The 19790-nt window shown below is 43.1% G+C and overlaps 1 protein-coding gene across 1 annotated transcript in view; it reads right to left on the reverse strand.

The window, feature by feature from the left end:
• LOC115130122 (brother of CDO) overlaps positions 1-19790 on the reverse strand; it is a 46518-nt gene that overhangs the window by 2214 nt on the left and 24514 nt on the right. Inside the window, exons 4-13 of the mRNA XM_065019346.1 lie at positions 12682-12828; positions 8178-8321; positions 7731-8024; positions 4621-5165; positions 3683-3848; positions 3493-3561; positions 1841-2053; positions 1426-1604; positions 1084-1306; positions 746-928 (exon numbers count right to left, since the gene is read on the reverse strand). Coding sequence (XP_064875418.1) covers positions 746-928; positions 1084-1306; positions 1426-1604; positions 1841-2053; positions 3493-3561; positions 3683-3848; positions 4621-5165; positions 7731-8024; positions 8178-8321; positions 12682-12828 — 2163 coding nt within the window. The remainder of the gene's footprint in view (positions 1-745; positions 929-1083; positions 1307-1425; positions 1605-1840; positions 2054-3492; positions 3562-3682; positions 3849-4620; positions 5166-7730; positions 8025-8177; positions 8322-12681; positions 12829-19790) is intronic.

Consider the following 19790-nt stretch of genomic DNA (forward strand, 5'->3'; position numbering starts at 1 on the left):
TTAGACATGGAAGGACTTCCAGGGCTGATATATCAAGGGATTAGTCCATTCAAAATGGCGTGATTGGTCAGTTACATTTTAGTCATTTAGTAGATGCTCTTCTCCAGAGTGCATTCATCTTAAGATGGCTTCAATACATCTGACAAACACATATTACAGTTATAGTCAGTACATTTTTCCTCAATAAAGTAGCTATCGGCAAAGTCATAAAGGGGAGGGGAATTATACTTTTTTTTGTACTTTTACCCCTTTTTCTCCCCAATTGGTAGTTACAGTCTTGTCCCATTGCTGCAACTCCCCTACGGACTCGGGAGAGGCAAAGGTCAAGAGCCATCTGACCAAGTCGCACTGCTTCTTGACACACTGCTCGCTTAACCCGGAAGCCAGCCAAATCATGTGTCAGAGAAAACTCGAAGTCACCTTGCAGGTGCCCAGCACGTCACAAAGAGTCGCTAGCCAAACCCTCCCACAACCGCGATGACGCTAAGCCAAATGTGCGCCGCCTCATGGGTCTCCTGGTCACGGCCGGCTGTGACACAGCTTGGGATCGAACCCGGGGCTCTAGTAACTCCTCAAGCACTGCGATGCGGTGCCTTAGACTGCTGCGCCACTCAGGAGGCCTCAGGAGGGGGAATATTTGAGATACTCTTTGAGTTCAAACAACTACAGTTGTTTTTGTGACTAAATCGAACTTGATCCAACAACTACTACCACCACCCTCATCCTCATCCTCGTCACTACTCACTCTCTTTGGCCCAGGCTCTCCACAGGCAGAAGGGGATGAAGGCTACGATGATGAACACGAGGGCCCCCAGGACCACGCCCACTATGAGGTAGGGGAGGTCGCTGGGGCGGGGCACAGGCCCCCCGGAGTGCTCTGGTCTCTGGGACGACGTCTCCGACGGGGAGGGCCGCTGGTTCAGACGAGCTGGGGGAGGGAGGGGTTCATTTAGTTGATGTAACATTTATTACAGTCAGGTTATCAAATTCATTCTAGAAACAATGTTGCTTTTATAGCATTACTCTGTGAGAGTACACGTGTGAATGAGATGGCTATACAGGTAGAGACAGAGATCTGCTTACCTTTAGTTTCTAAGATAACCACGTTGCCAAACTCGCTCTCTCCCCCCTCGTTGAAGCTCTGCATCTTGATGTCGTAGGCCGTCTCAGGCTGCAGGTCACTGATGGAGTGCCAGTAGCGGTCCCCCTCCACCACGTCCTTCTTATAGTCACTGTCGTTGTCACTGTCTGTCGGCCGGTAGAAAATGTAGAAACCGTAGACGGGGGTGTTGTTGACGGCAGTGTACTGTGGTGAGAAAAAATATGAAAGATTGAATATTAACAAAATGACAGTCATTTGAGTTTTCAGCCATACGTATAAGATGACAACACAAACATAAAGGACACACAGCCTGTTCCACTCACTGTCCATTTGAGGATGATGGTGGTCTCGTTGATGGCTTCATTATAAGTGATGTAGGGTCCGTCTACAGGGCGTTCGTTGGGCCTGCCGCCACCCAACACCGTGTAGGCCTTAGAGGGGACACTGGGGGGGCTGGCGCCAATCACATTCACTGCCAACACACGGAACTTATAGGACATGCCTACAGGGAAACAGAAAGCACACACAGGTTAAAATAACCAAACAAACCTCTGTCTTTCTCTGACCACACTAATGGTAACTGTGTTGATTACTCAGTCATTATTCAAATAGGTATGTTTATGATGATTACTAAAACAGTAATGTTGATGATAATCAGTCATGCTAATGATGAGGATGATGAGGCCATTTGTCATGAGGGATAACGATGATGATGGTAATGGTGATGATGAAGCTCACCTTTCTCCAGGCCAGTGATCTCCACAGACAGTCGTTGGGGGGGGATATTAGTGACAGCCACCTCCCATTCCCCCCCTCCCTTCCCTTTCAGCTTCTTAAACTCCACCCGGAATGACTGGATGGGGAAACCCCGGTTACCGCGCGGGATCCACGTTACGTACGCAGACGTCTCTGTCGCCATGGAGATGGTGGGCTTATCAGGGGCCTCGGGAGCTGTGGAAAAGTGATAGAAGTTAAACGGACATCAAATCTATTATTGGTCCATATTAATGCACACATAACCACACTGACACAAGGACAGACTCACTCTCTCAAACACACTAAAGCTAAAACACTCAGACACAAGGACAGACTCACTCTCTCAATAACACTAAAGCCAAAACACTCAGACACAAGGACAGACTCACTCTCTCAATAACACTAAAGCTAAAACACTCAGACACAAGGACAGACTCACTCTCTCAAACACACTAAAGCTAAAACACTCAGACACAAGGACAGACTCACTCTCTCAATAACACTAAAGCCAAAACACTCAGACACAAGGACAGACTCACTCTCTCAAACACACTAAAGCCAAAACACTCAGACACAAGGACAGACTCACTCTCTCAATAACACTAAAGCCAAAACACTCAGACACAAGGACAGACTCACTCTCTCAAACACACTAAAGCTAAAACACTCACAGACACAAGGACAGACTCACTCTCTCAATAACACTAAAGCTAAAACACTCACAGACACAAGGACAGACTCACTCTCTCAATAACACTAAAGCTAAAACACTCAGACACAAGGACAGACTCACTCTCTCAATAACACTAAAGCTAAAACACTCAGACACAAGGACAGACTCACTCTCTCAATAACACTAAAGCTAAAACACTCAGACACAAGGACAGACTCACTCTCTCAATAACACTAAAGCTAAAACACTCAGACACAAGGACAGACTCACTCTCTCAATAACACTAAAGCTAAAACACTCACAGACACAAGGACAGACTCACTCTCTCAATAACACTAAAGCTAAAACACTCAGACACAAGGACAGACTCACTCTCTCAAACACACTAAAGCTAAAACACTCAGACACAAGGACAGACTCACTCTCTCAATAACACTAAAGCTAAAACACTCACAGACACAAGGACAGACTCACTCTCTCAAACACACTAAAGCTAAAACACACAGACACAAGGACAGACTCACTCTCTCAATAACACTAAAGCTAAAACACTCAGACACAAGGACAGACTCACTCTCTCAATAACACTAAAGCTAAAACACTCAGACACAAGGACAGACTCACTCTCTCAAACACACTAAAGCTAAAACACTCACAGACACAAGGACAGACTCACTCTCTCAAACACACTAAAGCCAAAACACTCACAGACACAAGCAGGTAACGTAAACAATGTACAAAGACTTACTGTGAGCTCATCCTTTAGTGTTAAAATTGAGAGAGAGATCAAGACAGATCACATGTTAGTACAGAGTAGAAGAGTGAGGGGTTAACAGTTAGTCAACCAGTTTAATAACAACTGGCAGGATGTTAGAAACAGCTGAAAGGGCTAAGAGTTGGAACTGTGGTCCATCTATGTTCCAACCATGCTGGACAGTAGGAGAGGGGGACGGGGACTTACGAGAGAGGCGAGGTGATGGTACTGCAGGAGTTTTAGGAGGCTCGTTCTGTCCCCCTGGACCTCTACGACCTGTTGGCACGGAAACAAGAGTATTAGCAAAAAGACACAAATACCGGGGAATGCATCAACATGGGGGCATTTCTGATAATAATTTGGATGAATAAATGAATCAATAGGTAAATAAATGTACCTTTGCCTGTCCTGAAGGTCATCATGGCCGGTTGTCCCAGGCCAGCACAGTTCTTAGCAGACATCTCCACCTCGTACAGACTGGCTGGCTGCAGCTTGGCCAGGGTCAGCTTGTGGAGAGACCCAGATATACAGCTGCTGGTCCACTCACCTGGAGGGTCCTCAATCTGATGGAGAGAAGAGAGGAGGCATTAGTTAGTTTGTGAGGACATGTAAAGGGTCCTCAATCTGATGGAGAGAAGAGAGGAGGCATTAGTTAGTTTGTGAGGACATGTAAAGGGTCCTCAATCTGATGGAGAGAAGAGAGGAGGCATTAGTTAGTTTGTGAGGACATGTAAAGGGTCCTCAATCTGATGGAGAGAAGAGAGGAGGCATTAGTTAGTTTGTGAGGACATGTAAAGGGTCCTCAATCTGATGGAGAGAAGAGAGGAGGCATTAGTTAGTTTGTGAGGACATGTAAAGGGTCCTCAATCTGATGGAGAGAAGAGAGGAGGCATTAGTTAGTTTGTGAGGACATGTAAAGGGTCCTCAATCTGATGGAGAGAAGAGAGGAGGCATTAGTTAGTTTGTGAGGACATGTAAAGGGTCCTCAATCTGATGGAGAGAAGAGAGGAGGCATTAGTTAGTTTGTGAGGACATGTAAAGGGTCCTCAATCTGATGGAGAGAAGAGAGGAGGCATTAGTTAGTTTGTGAGGACATGTAAAGATATATGTCGTTGTAGACAACTTTATATAATATCTATTTCATTTTTTCTCTCCAATTTTATTAGTTGTACTATTTAAATATTGATTACTGCACTATTGGGTAGAGCATGCGAGTTAAGCATTTCACTGTACTTATGGATGTGACAATAAAAGCTGAACTTAAAATTTAGTTGTAGACAAATATAAATCTGTGTGTATTAGTACATGTGGGTTTATGAGTTAACCAGCCTTTACCTTTCTGTACTTGACGATGTACTCCACCACAGCAGAGCCGCCATCGTGGCGAGGTTTCCAGGTCAGATCATAGAAGTCGGCCTTGACAGTCCTGGGCTGGCTGAGGATGACAGGGGCCTCTGCCACAGAGATTTGCCCAGTCAGCTCAGAGCAGTCCAGGGTCAGCACGCTCCCCGTGGCCCCGGGCTTCACTGGGACCTGCTCCCGCAGCACCTTGTCTGGGCTCAGGAGACACAGGCTGGACGTCAGCTTCCCTGACCGTGACGGGTTACTGGTTGGCAAGGTGACCAGTCTGGCAGCGGCCTGCGAGCTGCCCACGCCGTTCTCAGCCATGCACTGGTACAGGCCATCGTCCTGTGGGCCCACGTTGATGACACGCAGCACGCGGGCAGACAGGCGGTGGCGTGGCGACGTGGCCAGGGGGCGGGCGTTGTGGAGCCATACGACAGAGGGGGTGGGTTTACCCCTGGCCTGGCAGCTGAAGCGTGCGTTCTCCCCCCACATCACCTCCTGTTGCTGGAGCTCTACGGTCACCTGGGGAGGCTCTACAGAGACAGAGAGAGATGGTTTGTTTGTTTATTGTGAGTATCATGTAAGGTCATGTCTAGCATATATGCTTGAATAATGGCTTATTGTGAGTGACTGTATGGTTGTGTGGGAGTGAGCTTGATTAAGTCTTAATTATGTCTGTATGGTTGTGTGGGAGTGAGCTTGATTAAGTCTTAATTATGTCTGTATGGTTGTGTGGGAGTGAGCTTGATTAAGTCTTAATTAAGTATGTCTGTATGGTTGTGTGGCAGTGAGCTTGATTAAGTCTTAATTATGTCTGTATGGTTGTGTGGGAGTGAGCTTGATTAAGTCTTAATTAAGTATGTCTGTATGGTTGTGTGGGAGTGAGCTTGATTAAGTCTTAATTATGTCTGTATGGTTGTGTGGGAGTGAGCTTGATTAAGTCTTAATTAAGTATGTCTGTATGGTTGTGTGGGAGTGAGCTTGATTAAGTCTTAATTATGGTATGGTTGTGTGAGAGCTTGATTAAGTCTTAATTATGTCTGTATGGTTGTGTGGCAGTGAGCTTGATTAAGTCTTAATTATGTCTGTATGGTTGTGGGGAGTGAGCTTGATTAAGTCTTAATTATGTCTGTATGGTTATGTCTGTTATGGTCTGTGGTTGTGTGGGAGTGAGCTTGATTAAGTCTTAATTAAGTCTGTATGGTTGTGTGGGATTAAGTCTTAATTAAGATGCTATTGATTAAGTCTTAATTAAGTATGTCTGTATGGTTGTGGGCAGTGAGCTTGATTAAGTCTTAATTATGTCTGTATGGTTGTGTGGCAGTGAGCTTGATTAAGTCTTAATTATGTCTGTATGGTTGTCTTGATTAAGTCTTGGTATGTCTGTATGGTTGTGTGGGAGTGAGCTTGATTAAGTCTTAATTACGTCTATGTCTGTTATGGTTGTGTGGGGAGTGAGCTTGATTAAGTCTTAATTAAGTATGTCTGTATGGTTGTGTCTTGATTAAGTGGTATGTCTGTGGTTGTGTGGCAGTGAGCTTGATTAAGTCTTAATTAAGTATGTCTGTATGGTTGTGTGGGAGTGAGCTTGATTAAGTCTTAATTATGTCTGTATGGTTGTGTGGCAGTGAGCTTGATTAAGTCTTAATTATGTCTGTATGGTTGTGTGGCAGTGAGCTTGATTAAGTCTTAATTAAGTATGTCTGTATGGTTGTGTGGCAGTGAGCTTGATTAAGTCTTAATTATGTCTATGGTTGTGTGGCAGTGAGCTTGATTAAGTCTTAATTATGTCTGTATGGTTGTGTGGCAGTGAGCTTGATTAAGTCTTAATTATGTCTGTATGGTTGTGTGGGAGTGAGCTTGATTAAGTCTTAATTTATGTCTGTATGGTTGTGTGGCAGTGAGCTTGATTAAGTCTTAATTAAGTATGGCTGTATGGTTGTGTGGGAGTGAGCTTGATTAAGTCTTAATTAAGTATGGCTGTATGGTATGTCTGTCTTATGTCTGTATGGTTGTGTGGAGTGAGCTTGATTAAGTCTTAATTATGGTTGTGTGGGAGTGAGCTTGATTAAGTCTTAATTAAGTATGGTTGTGTGGGAGTGAGCTTGATTAAGTCTTAATTAAGTATGTCTGTATGGTTGTGTGGGAGTGAGCTTGATTAAGTCTTAATTAAGTATGTCTGTATGGTTGTGTGGGAGTGAGCTTGATTAAGTCTTAATTAAGTATGTCTGTATGGTTGTGTGGGAGTGAGCTTGATTAAGTCTTAATTATGTCTGTATGGTTGTGTGGCAGTGAGCTTGATAGTATTATGTCTGTATGGTTGTGTGGGAGTGATTAAGTCTTAATTATGTCTGTATTAAGTCTTAATTAAGTCTTAATTTATGTCTGTATGATTGTGTGGGAGTGAGCTTGATTAAGTCTGTATGGTTGTGTGGGAGTGAGCTTGATTAAGTCTTAATTAAGTATGTCTGTATGGTTGTGTGGGAGTGAGCTTGATTAAGTCTTAATTAAGTATGTTTGTATGGTTGTGCGTGCCGGCGTGTGTGTTCATGTATATTTGTGTGTGTGTGTGTGTGTGTGTGTGTGTGTGTGTGAATGAGTGAGTGAGTGCCGTGCAGAGACAGGCCAAGCCAGTCAGTTGATGGTTGGCTGGTCATGAAGAGGCAGAATTCATTATCCCTTCAGCAGCCCTCACACTTTAATTAGTGCCAGCTGCTACGAGACGAGCACACAACCCAAACTCACACAGAACCAGTGTAAAAACACTCACCCAGTCCTGCTATGAGAGCTCTGCCTCCACACACATTCTAAATAACACAACCCTGCCCTTTTACAACGCTCTGCCAAGCTCACACACACACAAACACACAGCACCCACTATTCTCTCGCTTCGCCAAACGGGAGTCAGTCTAATCATCAAGTCTCTCCTCACTCTCCTTAACCCCACCTCACTGCTACAGTAACTCTGTTTCAGATCCTTTCACAACTTGTAATATGTGTCATCACACAGGGCCTTCAGAGGAACAGGAACCTACAAACCTCCATAACACCTCATCTTAGTATCATCCTACTGAACCCAAAGTTTCGTCCCAACTCACCGAACACCAGCACGTCATACAGCACTGTAGCGGCGCTCTCCGATCCGATGCCGTTGTCAGCGTGACACGCATATGTCCCTGAGTCGCCCTCGCCCGCTGAGTCAATCAGCAGGTTGCTGAGCAGAAAGCGCGTGTTGTTATGGAAACGCAGGTCCTGGCCGTCCTTGGCCCATGTGACCTGCGGGGTGGGAATGCCGCTGGCCACACATTCCAGAACCAGACGCTGTCCCTTAGTGACCATGATGGAGCGAGACACTGGGGGGTAGATGATATGGGCCGCCTCTGATGTTGAACCTGGAGGGAGGGAGGGATTGTTTATCAATGAAGTCTAACTGGCCTTGTTCAATTCTTATTAAGAGGTATTTCAATGTTACAAATCACATCACTTTATCATGCTCATAATGAGAGTTTGGTCGTGTTTGGTCGTGTTTGGTCATGGTGACTCACGGCGTATGCGCAGGCGGTCAGTGGAGGTGGAGGTCTTGACTTCCTGTGTGACAGGGTTGTAAGCAGCACACTTGTACGGCCCCTCATCGTCCAGAGTGGCGTTGGCTATCTGCAGGTTCCCTGATGGCATGATCAGGTAGTTCCCTGTTCACAGACAGACAGAGGGAGTTTTTTAAACATTGAGGCTACACTGGGTAGGTACTGGATAGTGATAGGCCAACACAATTACAACTGGTCCGAGAGACAATTCTGTCGCTGTAATCCTTGGGCATAGACAGGGCAAGCCATGTACAGTGAGCTCCAAAAGTATTGGGATAGTGACCCATGTGTTGTTGTTTTGGCTCTGTACTCCAGCACTTTGGATTTGAAATTATACAATGACTATGAGGTTAAAGTGCAGATTGTCAGCTTTAATATGGGGGTATTTTCATCCATATCAGGTGAACGGTTTAGAAAATCCAGTACTCTGTCTACATAGTCCCCCCATTTTAGGCGGTCAAAAGTATTGGGACAAATTCAAAAGTTTAGTACTTTCAAAAGTAAAGTTTAGTATTTGGTCCCATATGCATAGCGTGTAATGACTGCATCAAGCTTGTGACTACACATTTGTTGGATGCATTTTCTGTTTGTTTTGGTTGTGTTTCAGATTATTCTGTGCCCAATAGAAGTGAATGGTAAATAATGTATTGGGTTATTTTGGAGTCACTTTTATTGTAAATAAGAATAGAATAGGTAAACACTTCTACATTCATGTGGATGCTGCCATGATTATGGATCATCCTGAATGAATTGTGAATAATGATGAGTTGTCATACCCCTCCCAAAAATGCTAACCTCCCCTGTTATTGTAATAGTGAGAGGTTAGCATGTCTTGGGGGTATGATATTTGTGCGTCTGTAACTTTCTCACTCATCATTATTCACGATTCATTACCGATAACCATGGTAGCATACACATGAATGTAGAAGTGTTTAGAAACATATTATATTCTTATTTAGAATAAAAGCGACTCCAGAATTATAGTGACTTGAGTATCCTGAGCGGGCTTAACCATTAAAGCCGGGACCGAGAGACTGAAAAACAGCTTATATCTCAAGGCCATCAGACTGTTAAATAGCCATTACTATCCGGCCTCCACCCAGTACCCTGCCCTGAACTTAGTCACGGTCACTAGCCTGGTACCACCCAGTTACTCAACCCTGCACCTTAGATGCTGCTACCCTGTGTACATTGACATGGAATCACTGGTCACTTTAATCATGTTTACATACTGTTTTACCCATTTCATATGTATATACTGTGTTCTAGTCAAGGCCATCCTATTTAACTATTGCTGTACATACACTATTCTATCCTACATAATCTTCAGGTATACTACATATTCTATCCACTTACTGTCCACAATGTCTATTCATCCCATAACATATATACACTACATGACCAAAAGTATGTGGACACCTGCTCGTCGAACATCTCATTCCAAAGTCATGGGCATTAATATGGAGTTGCCCCCCCCCCTTTGCTGCTATAACAGCCTCCACTCTTCTGGGAAGTCTTTCCACTAGATGTTGGAACATTGCTGCAGGGTCTTGCTTCAATTCAGCCACAAGAGCATTAGTGAGGTCGGGCACTGATGTTTTTAGGTGTGCGATGTGCGATTAGGCCTGGCTTGCAGTCAGCGTTCCAATTCATCCCAAAGGTTTTCGATGGGGTTGAGGTTAGGGCTCTGTGCAGGCCAGTCCTGTTCTTCCACACTGATCTCGACAAACCATTTCTTTATGGACCTCACTTTGTGCACAAAGTTGGAAGCACAGAATCATTGAGAATGTCATTGTAATCTGTAGCGTTAACATTTCCCTTCACTGGAACTAAGGGGTCCGAACCATGAAAAATAACCCCATACCATTATTCCTCCTCCACCAAACTTTACAGTTGGCACTAGGCATTGGGTCAGGAGCGTTCTCATGTCATCTGCCAAACCCAGATTTGTCTGTCTGACTGCCATATGGTGAAGGGTAATTCATCACTCCAGAGAACGCATTTCCACTGCTCCAGAATGACGGTGAGCTTTACACCACTCCAGCCAACACTTGGCATTGCGCATGGTGATCTTAGGCTTGTGTGCGGCTGCTCGACCATGGAAACCCATTTCATGAAGCTCCCGACAAACAGTTCTTGTGCTGACGTGCTTCCAGAGGCAGTTTGGAACTCGGTAGTGAGTGTTGCAACCGAGGACAGACCATTTTTGCACGCTTGGTGCTTCAGCACGTGGCGGTCCTGTTTTGTAAGCTTGTGTGGCCTACCACTTCACGGCTGAGCTGAGCTGTCACAATACCATCACTTATAGTTGACCGGGGCAGCTCTAGCAAGGCCGAAATTTGACGAACTGAATTGTTGGAAAGGTGGTATCCTATGACGGTGCCACATTGAAAGTCACTAAGCTCTTCAGTATGGGCCATTCTGCTGCCAATGATGGTCTATGGAAATCGCATGGCTGTGTGTTTGACTTTATACACCTGTCAGCAACAAGTATGGTTGAAATAGCCGAATCCACTAAGTTGAAGGGGTTTCCACATACTTTTGTAAATATATATATACACTACTGGTCAAAAGTTTTAGAACACCTACCCATTCAAGGGTTTTTCTTTATTGTTACGATTTTCTACATCGTAGAATAATAGTGAAGACATCAAAACTATGAAATAACACATATGGAATCATGTAGTAACCAAAAAAGTGTTTAACAAATAAAAATATATTTGAGATTCTTCAAATAGCCAACCTTTGCCTTGATGACAGCTTTGCATACTCTTGGCCTTTCCAACAGTCTTGAAGCCACACATGTGGAGATCATCCGCTCACCTACTCTGCATCTCACAAAGACATGGCAGTTGGAACCAAAAATCTCAAATTTGGACTCATCAGACCAAAGGACAGATTTCCACCGGCCTAATGTCCATTGCTTATGTTTCTTGAACCAAGCAAGTCTCCTCTTCTTATTGGTGTCCTTTAGTAGTGGTTTATTTGCAGCAATTCGACCATGAAGGCTTGATTCACACAGTCTCCTCTGAACAGTTGATGTTGAGATGTGTCTGTTGCTTGAACTCTGTGAAGAATTAATTTGGGCTGCAATTTCTGAGGCTGGTAACTCTAATGAACTTATCCTCTGCAGCAGAGGTAACTCTGGGTCTTCCATTCCTATGGCGGTCCTCATGAGAGCCAGTTTCATCATGGCGCTTGATGATTTTTGCGACTGCACTTGAAGAAACTTTCAAAGTTCATAAAATGTTCTGTATTGACTGACCTTCATGTTTTGATGGACTGTCTTTTCTCTTTGCTTATTTGAGCTGTTCTTGCCATAATATGGACTTGGTCTTTTACCAAATAGGGCTATCTTCTGTATACTACCCATACCTTGTCACAACACAACTGATTGATTCAAACGCATTAATAATGAAAGAAATTCCATAGATGACCTTTTAACAAGGCACACCTTTAATTGAAATGCATTCCAGGTGACTATCTCATGAAGCTGGTTGAGAGAATGCCAAGAGTGTACAAAGCTGTAATCAAGGCAAAGGGTAGCTACTTTGAAGAATCTCAAATCTCAAATATATTTGTATTTGTTTAACACTTTTTTGGTTATGACATGATTCCATATGTGTTATTTCCATTTTGATGTCTTCACTATTATTATACAATGTTTGAAATAATGAAAATAAATCAAATCCTTGAATGAGTAGGTGTCCAAACCTTTGACTGGTACTGTATATATATTTATTTATACTCCGGACTCCAACATTGCTCATACTAATATTTCTATATTTCCTAATTCCATTATTTTACTTTTTTGATGTGTGTATTGTTGTGTATTGTTAGATATTACTGCACTGTAGGAGCTAGGAACACAAGCATTTTGCTACACCCGCAATAACATCTGCTAAACATGTGTATGCGACCAATAAAATGTGATTTGATTTGATTTAGGCCTACAGCACTTTCAACAACAGAGTGCACTGTCAGCACCAGCCACATGGTGGTGTCCTTGAGTCTCACAGAGAGACAGCCAGTGAACTCTCCTCAACGTGGTTATCATTTCCCTCTCTCGCTGTAAGCCACACATCCCCTCCTAAGGCTCCCAGCCATCTACATATCAGCCACAGAGAGGGCCTTTTTCTCTCAAATAACTCAAGAAATAAATGGTTGCAAAATAAACAAGAGTATTCCCATGTTTCAACATTACCCAGATAATTGCCTGCAGTTTAATGATGGGCCAGATAGCTCGGATAGATACAGCATTCCAGTAATCCAGGGAAAGATATAGTGAAAGAGAGAGAGATAAAGAGAGGGGGAGCGAAAGAGAGAGAGAATGCCAAAGAGAGAGAAAAAGTATTAATTACAGTAGAGTACAAGGAGAGAGAAAGAGGGAGGAAGTGAGAGGGGGATAGAATGCAAACTAGACAGGGAGAGAGAATAGGCCTGTAATAGAATGATCGATCCATACCCTTGGAGGTCTCGAGCCACTCCTGTTTGACACTGTAGCGGACCTGTGCCTTGGGCTGGCTCTCAGGGAGGTGACATACGATCACAGCTGTGTTCCCCTCATCCACCTCAATGTCCTGCTGGTCGTCTTGTTCAAAGTCACGCAACTCTGAAATACAGGGAGGACAAGAAAGAGGTCAGGAGAGACACTAACACACAAAGATACACATAAACATGTCCCACCATGGAGCCAACCCTGTCAGAGCACCACAGAAGCTCTCCCATAAACACAATTGCGGAATATACACACATTTGCTTCCTCAACCCAGCCAGCCTGTGTAAGTGCTCCAGTCTGTAGTCCATCAATCTGGAGCAGGATGACAACACAATAACTATGAAATGGGAAGATGGGAACTACTAAAATGGGCATTCCAATTCAAGGCAATATTCTATAACAGTGCAAATGGACCAGTCCAGCGGCCATATTGGGCTGTACCATTCTAGACTGTTTGATTCATTCTACTTCTATGAATAGAGCATGTGTGTGTGTGTCAGAGCAGAGCTGAGCAAGGGGCTGACTGTGGGACAGAGACTGAGGGCCTGCCTGGTTAGTGGTTGGTTACTGTGGGAAACTGGAGAGGGATTACTGGAGGGCCATGTGCTCCCACTCTGTCCTGCAGACACACAGTCTGCACAGCACAGACACTGGGCTGACCTGTAACCCCTCACCCCACTCAGAGGGGGCCGCAGGGGCTGGACCAGGGGTCAGAGGTGAGCGTTGCCTGCCTCTAGAGTTTCAGGGAAAGAACAACCAGTTTGGATTGGGAGGAAATTGCGCTGCTAAGCTTTCGAACGCTGATGTCAGAGTGGGGGAGTAGACTACAGGATATGTAAGTGTTGAGGGAGAGAGAGAGAAAGAAAACAGTTTAATAGAGAGAAAACTAGAGAAGTGGAAAGAGGGAACATTCAACAACAATGTAGTGTAGGCTAGAGGCAGGGAATCCAGCGGTGAAATCAAACAAAAATACAACTCCTTCACCTAATTAAATGTCAACCAGTCTCTCTTGATTTATTCTGTTTCACAAAGATGGCGGCGCTCCATTATTTTCAGAGGTGCACAGCTAGTTGTTATTCTTGGACCGTTCAACTCTTTGTCAAAACAGAAGTAACCAAGCCACTCATATACAGTGGACCGACTAGACAACCAGATATGGTTGTTTACACTTCAATGTAGATGAACACAGCTTAGTTAAGACCAGAGTTAAGGCATCTACTGATATAAACACAATAGTGGTTCACTTTAGATGCTGACTATACACCTTTACTGTGGGTGACTGAGAATGCATGATGTTTTTTCATATCTGATCTATTTCCGGTGCAGGCAGTGTGTGTGTTTCTGGCTTTCTGGGGGAATTTTTAAAAAGGAGAGGGGAGCTACAGGGGTTGGCCTTGACAGGTGCCGCCCTCCCACCCCCCACCCACCTCCACCCGACCCCGATTCCAAGAGAGATGGGACGCACAGGACCTATCATGCTGAGTTGTGTGTCTGTGTCCCTGTGTCTCTGTGTGTCTGTGTCTCTGTGTCTGTGTCCCTGTGTCTCTGTGTGTTGTAAAGTGGCTGTTCCACTGGATGTCATAAGGTGAACGCACCAATTTGTAAGTCGCTCTGGATAAGAGCGTCTGCTAAATGACTTAAATGTAAATGTAAATGTCTGGACAGGGGTAGAGTCTCAAAGAGAGACTGTGATGCTCCATTTGCTAAATGAATCAGGCCCTGTTTTTACAGCTACCCCCTGACTCCCCCAGGCTCTACTAAATTCCTCCAACTATACCTTTAACCCCCTCCTCCCCACACCTCTCTCTATCCCTGCATTCTTCCACTGAACTGCCCTGTATGTGTGTCTCTCAGGTGAGAGACAGAAAGAAACAAGACAAAGACAAACAGTGTATAAGTGACAGAGTACGAATAACTGTAGAACAACTATATAGGAATAACTGTAGAACAACTATACATGAATAACTGTAGAACACTATATAGGAATAACTGTAGAACAACTATAAAGGAATAACTGTAGAACACTATATAGGAATAACTGTAGAACAACTATATAGGAATAACTGTAGAACACTATATAGGAATAACTGTAGAACACTATATAGGAATAACTGTAGAACACTATATAGGAATAACTGTAGAACACTATATAGGAATAACTGTAGAACAATATATAGGAATAACTGTAGAACACTATATAGGAATAACTGTAGAACAACTATATAGGAATAACTGTAGAACAATATATAGGAATAACTGTAGAACACTATATAGGAATAACTGTAGAACACTATATAGGAATAACTGTAGAACACTATATAGGAATAACTGTAGAACACTATATAGGAATAACTGTAGAACACTATATAGGAATAACTGTAGAACACTATATAGGAATAACTGTAGAACACTATATAGGAATAACTGTAGAACACTATATAGGAATAACTGTAGAACAACTATATAGGAATAACTGTAGAACACTATATAGGAATAACTGTAGAACACTATATAGGAATAACTGTAGAACAACTATATAGGAATAACTGTAGAACAACTATATAGGAATAACTGTAGAACAACTATATAGGAATAACTGTAGAACAACTATATAGGAATAACTGTAGAACACTATATAGGAATAACTGTAGAACAACTATAAAGGAATAACTGTAGAACACTATATAGGAATAACTGTAGAACAACTATATAGGAATAACTGTAGAACACTATATAGGAATAACTGTAGAACACTATATAGGAATAACTGTAGAACAATATATAGGAATAACTGTAGAACAACTATATAGGAATAACTGTAGAACACTATATAGGAATAACTGTAGAACAACTATAAAGGACTAACTGTAGAACACTATATAGGAATAACTGTAGAACAACTATATAGGAATAACTGTAGAACAACTATATAGGAATAACTGTAGAACACTATAAAGGACTAACTGTAGAACACTATATAGGAATAACTGTAGAACAACTATATAGGAATAACTGTAGAACAACTATATAGGAATAACTGTAGAACACTATATAGGAATAACTGTAGAACAACTATATAGGAATAACTGTAGAACACTATATAGGAATAACTGTAGAACAACTATATAGGAATAACTGTAGAACAACTATATAGGAATAACTGTAGAACACTATATAGGAATAACTGTAGAACAACTATATAGGAATAACTGTAGAACAACTATATAGGAATAACTGTAGAACAACTATACATGAATAACTGTAGAACACTATATAGGAATAACTGTAGAACAACCATATAGGAATAACTGTAGAACAACTATACATGAATAACTGTAGAACAACCATATAGGAATAACTGTAGAACAACTATACATGAATAACTGTAGAACAACCATATAGGAATAACTGTAGAACAACTATACATGAATAACTGTAGAACACTATATAGGAATAACTGTAGAACAACTATATAGGAATAACTGTAGAACAACTATACATGAATAACTGTAGAACAACTATATAGGAATAACCGTAGAACAACTATATAGGAATAACTGTAGAACACTATATAGGAATAACTGTAGAACAACCATATAGGAATAACTGTAGAACAACTATATATGAATAACTGTAGAACAACTATATATGAATAACTGTAGAACAACTATATAGGAATAACTGTAGAACACTATATAGGAATAACTGTAGAACAACCATATAGGAATAACTGTAGAACAACTATATATGAATAACTGTAGAACAACTATATAGGAATAACTGTAGAACAACCATATAGGAATAACTGTAGAACAACTATATATGAATAACTGTAGAACAACTATATATGAATAACCGTAGAACACCATATATATGTGTGTATGGAGTATGTGTGCATGGAGTATGGAGTATGGAGTATGGTGTGTGTGTGTGTGTGTGTGTGTGTGTGTGTGTGTGTGCGTGTGTGTGTGGTGTGTGTGTGTGTGCGTGTGTGTGTGCGTGTGTGTGGAGTATGTATTTATGGAGTATGTGTGAGTGTGTGTATGGAGTATGTGTGTAACACTCATAATACTCTTCCTGGGGCTACACAGAACATGACATAATACTCTTCCTGGGGCTACACAGAACATGACATAATACTCTTCCTGGGATCTACACAGAACATGAAACATGACATAATACTCTTCCTGGGGCTACACAGAACATGACATAATACTCTTCCTGGGGCTACACAGAACATGACATAATACTCTTCCTGGGGTCTACACAGAACATGACATAATACTCTTCCTGGGGTCTACACAGAACATGACATAATACTCTTCCTGGGGTCTACACAGAACATGACATAATACTCTTCCTGGGGTCTACACAGAACATGAAACATGACATAATACTCTTCCTGGGGTCTTCCTGGGGTCTTCCTGGGGTCTACACAGAACATGAAACATGGCAATACTCTTCCTGGGGTCTACACAGAACATGACACATGACATAATACTCTTCCTGGGGTCTACACAGAACATTAAACATGACATAATACACAACATGAATAGACAAGACCAGCTCAAGGGCTGAACTACATGAATGGGTGTGTCCATGTGTCTGAATGTAAGAATCCCTCCTGCGCATATATGCTAGTCTGTATGTTCCTGCTTGCGTGTGTATGTGTGCTGCTGTCCCTGTGTGAGTGGGATGCTGGGCTAGCAGGATTGATGGTATTTATAAAGTGGAGCTGGACTCTGACCTCTAAATACTTAAAGACAGACTCTGCATCCAACATCTTTATGTGCAGAGGGAGGGTGTGTGTGTGTGTGTGTGTGTGTGTGTGTGTGTGTGTGTGTGTGTGTGTGTGCGTGTGTGCCTGTGCACGTGCGTTACTGCTACAGACATTCATGACGTTGATGTGTGCATGTTTTTACCAGTGTGTGTTTTTGTAATCATGTACTTCACAGTGTGTATTGTATAGACCTATACTCTGTGTTCTTGGGGCCTGTCTGTCCGTCTGTCTGTTAGGGGGGTGTTGGTTGTCTACAAAGGTAGTCAAGCAGGAAGTTTTAAATAATGTGAAAACAGCTTGGTCCCAGTGGGAGAGGGCTCAGAAAGACTCTTCGGAGTTAGATAGCAGGGAGGGGGGCGGGGAAGGGGGGGAGGGCAGGGTTCATAGCATTCACGTAGATTCACCTGGTCAGTCTATGTCATGGAAAGAGCAGGTGTTCATAATGTTTTGTACACTCAGTGTACATTTATCAATTACATCTAATGCTGCATGGAGGAAGTTTGAGCATGAAGTTACACACAAACACCTACTGACTAATACACACAGAGACACTCACTCCTGACACCTACTGACTAATACACACAGAGACACTCACTCCTGACACCTACTGACTAATACACACAGAGACACTCACTCCTGACACCCAACGCTCAGCAGGAGTGAGAGAGAAAAGAAAGTAACAGAGGGAAAGAGAGAACGTGAGGAGTGAAAGAGGATGAGAGGGGGGAAAGAGAGAGAATGAGAGGGTGAAGAGAGAGAATGAGAGGGTGAAGAGAGAGAATGAGAAGGAAGAGAGGGTGAAGAGAGAATGAGAGGGTGAAGAGAGAGAATGAGAGGGTGAAGAGAGAGAATGAGAAGGATGAGAGGGTGAAGAGAGAATGAGAGGGTGAAGAGAGAGAATGAGAGGGTGAAGAGAGAGAATGAGAGGGTGAAGAGAGAAAGACAATAAAAGAGAGAGAGAAAGAATGTGAGGTAGAGAGAGGGAGACTGGAGACTGTGACATCACCTCTCATCTTGTGAGGGGACCCTGTCTCAACTGGCTTAAAAACACCTCCTGTTTCTCAGCTCACACACTATATGAAAACACTACACACCCACTCTCTAAAAACTACACGCACAGTCACACACTCACACAGGCCTAACACACAACCTCACACAGGCCTAACACACAACCTCACACAGGCCTAACACACAACCTCACACAGGCCTAAGACACAACCTCACACAGGCCTAACACACAACCTCACACAGGCCTAAAACACAACCTCACACAGGCCTAAGACAACCTCACCAAACATTCTCTCTCTCTGCTACCTGTTTTTGGTAGTTTTCCTCGCTACTTTCCTTCCATTTATAGCATGAGGTCAGTGATAAAGTAGTCTACAGTACTACAGCCAAGAGATGAAAGCCTACCATTGACTATGTACATACCCAGCTTCCGACAGAGCTGCAGGAGTTGTGACTAGTTTTTGTCTCTCTCTCTCTCTCTCTCTCTCTCTCTCACACACACACACACACACACATCCTTATCTTCCCCTCACAAGAAAAGCAGCCCTTTCCCCAATTACAGGACCATAACTCCTGCGTCACAGGAATGTGGTGTCGTGGGGAGAAGAGCTGAGAGTCAGGGAGGAGGTCCCATTCACAGTGACCCCATGGTCCCCTCCCCTGGCAGGGCCCCATTCACAGCAACCCCAGTCCCCTCCCCTGGCCAGGCCCCACCACCAGGCTTCAGGGTCACATTCTCCAGGCAGACCCCCTCTCAGTTCCTCTCTGTCCCGGAGAGTGATACACACTACCACTACACACCCTTATTATTCACTACTCCATCAAATCACATCTTTTATTTGGCACATGCGCCGTGAACAACAGGTGTAGACCAACAGTGAAATGTTTACTTCACGGGCCCTTCCCAATAATGCACAGAGAAATAATAGAAAAATGATAGCACAAGGAATAAATCCACAATGAGTAACAATATCTTGGATATATATGTGGAGGGGTACGAAGGTAATTGAGGTAGATATGTACACATAGATAGGGGTAATAGGAGAGATAATAAGCAGTAGCAGAGAAAAGAGGGGGGTCAATGCAGTGTCCAGGTAGCTGTTTGGTTAACTTCTCTAGCAGTCTATTTAGCATCCACACGATGGAGTCCCTACAGTCCTCTTCTCTGCCCTTGCCAACAGTCTACTGGTTAACCAACAGCTACACTTTAAAAACAGATTGTGTTTTTTTATGACCGGTTTTGGTACAATAGTATGTTCAGTCGGATACAGTGTTTTCCCACATTCAA

The sequence above is a fragment of the Oncorhynchus nerka genome, linkage group LG6 (assembly GCF_034236695.1).
Source record: "Oncorhynchus nerka isolate Pitt River linkage group LG6, Oner_Uvic_2.0, whole genome shotgun sequence".
Lineage (NCBI taxonomy): Eukaryota > Metazoa > Chordata > Actinopteri > Salmoniformes > Salmonidae > Oncorhynchus > Oncorhynchus nerka.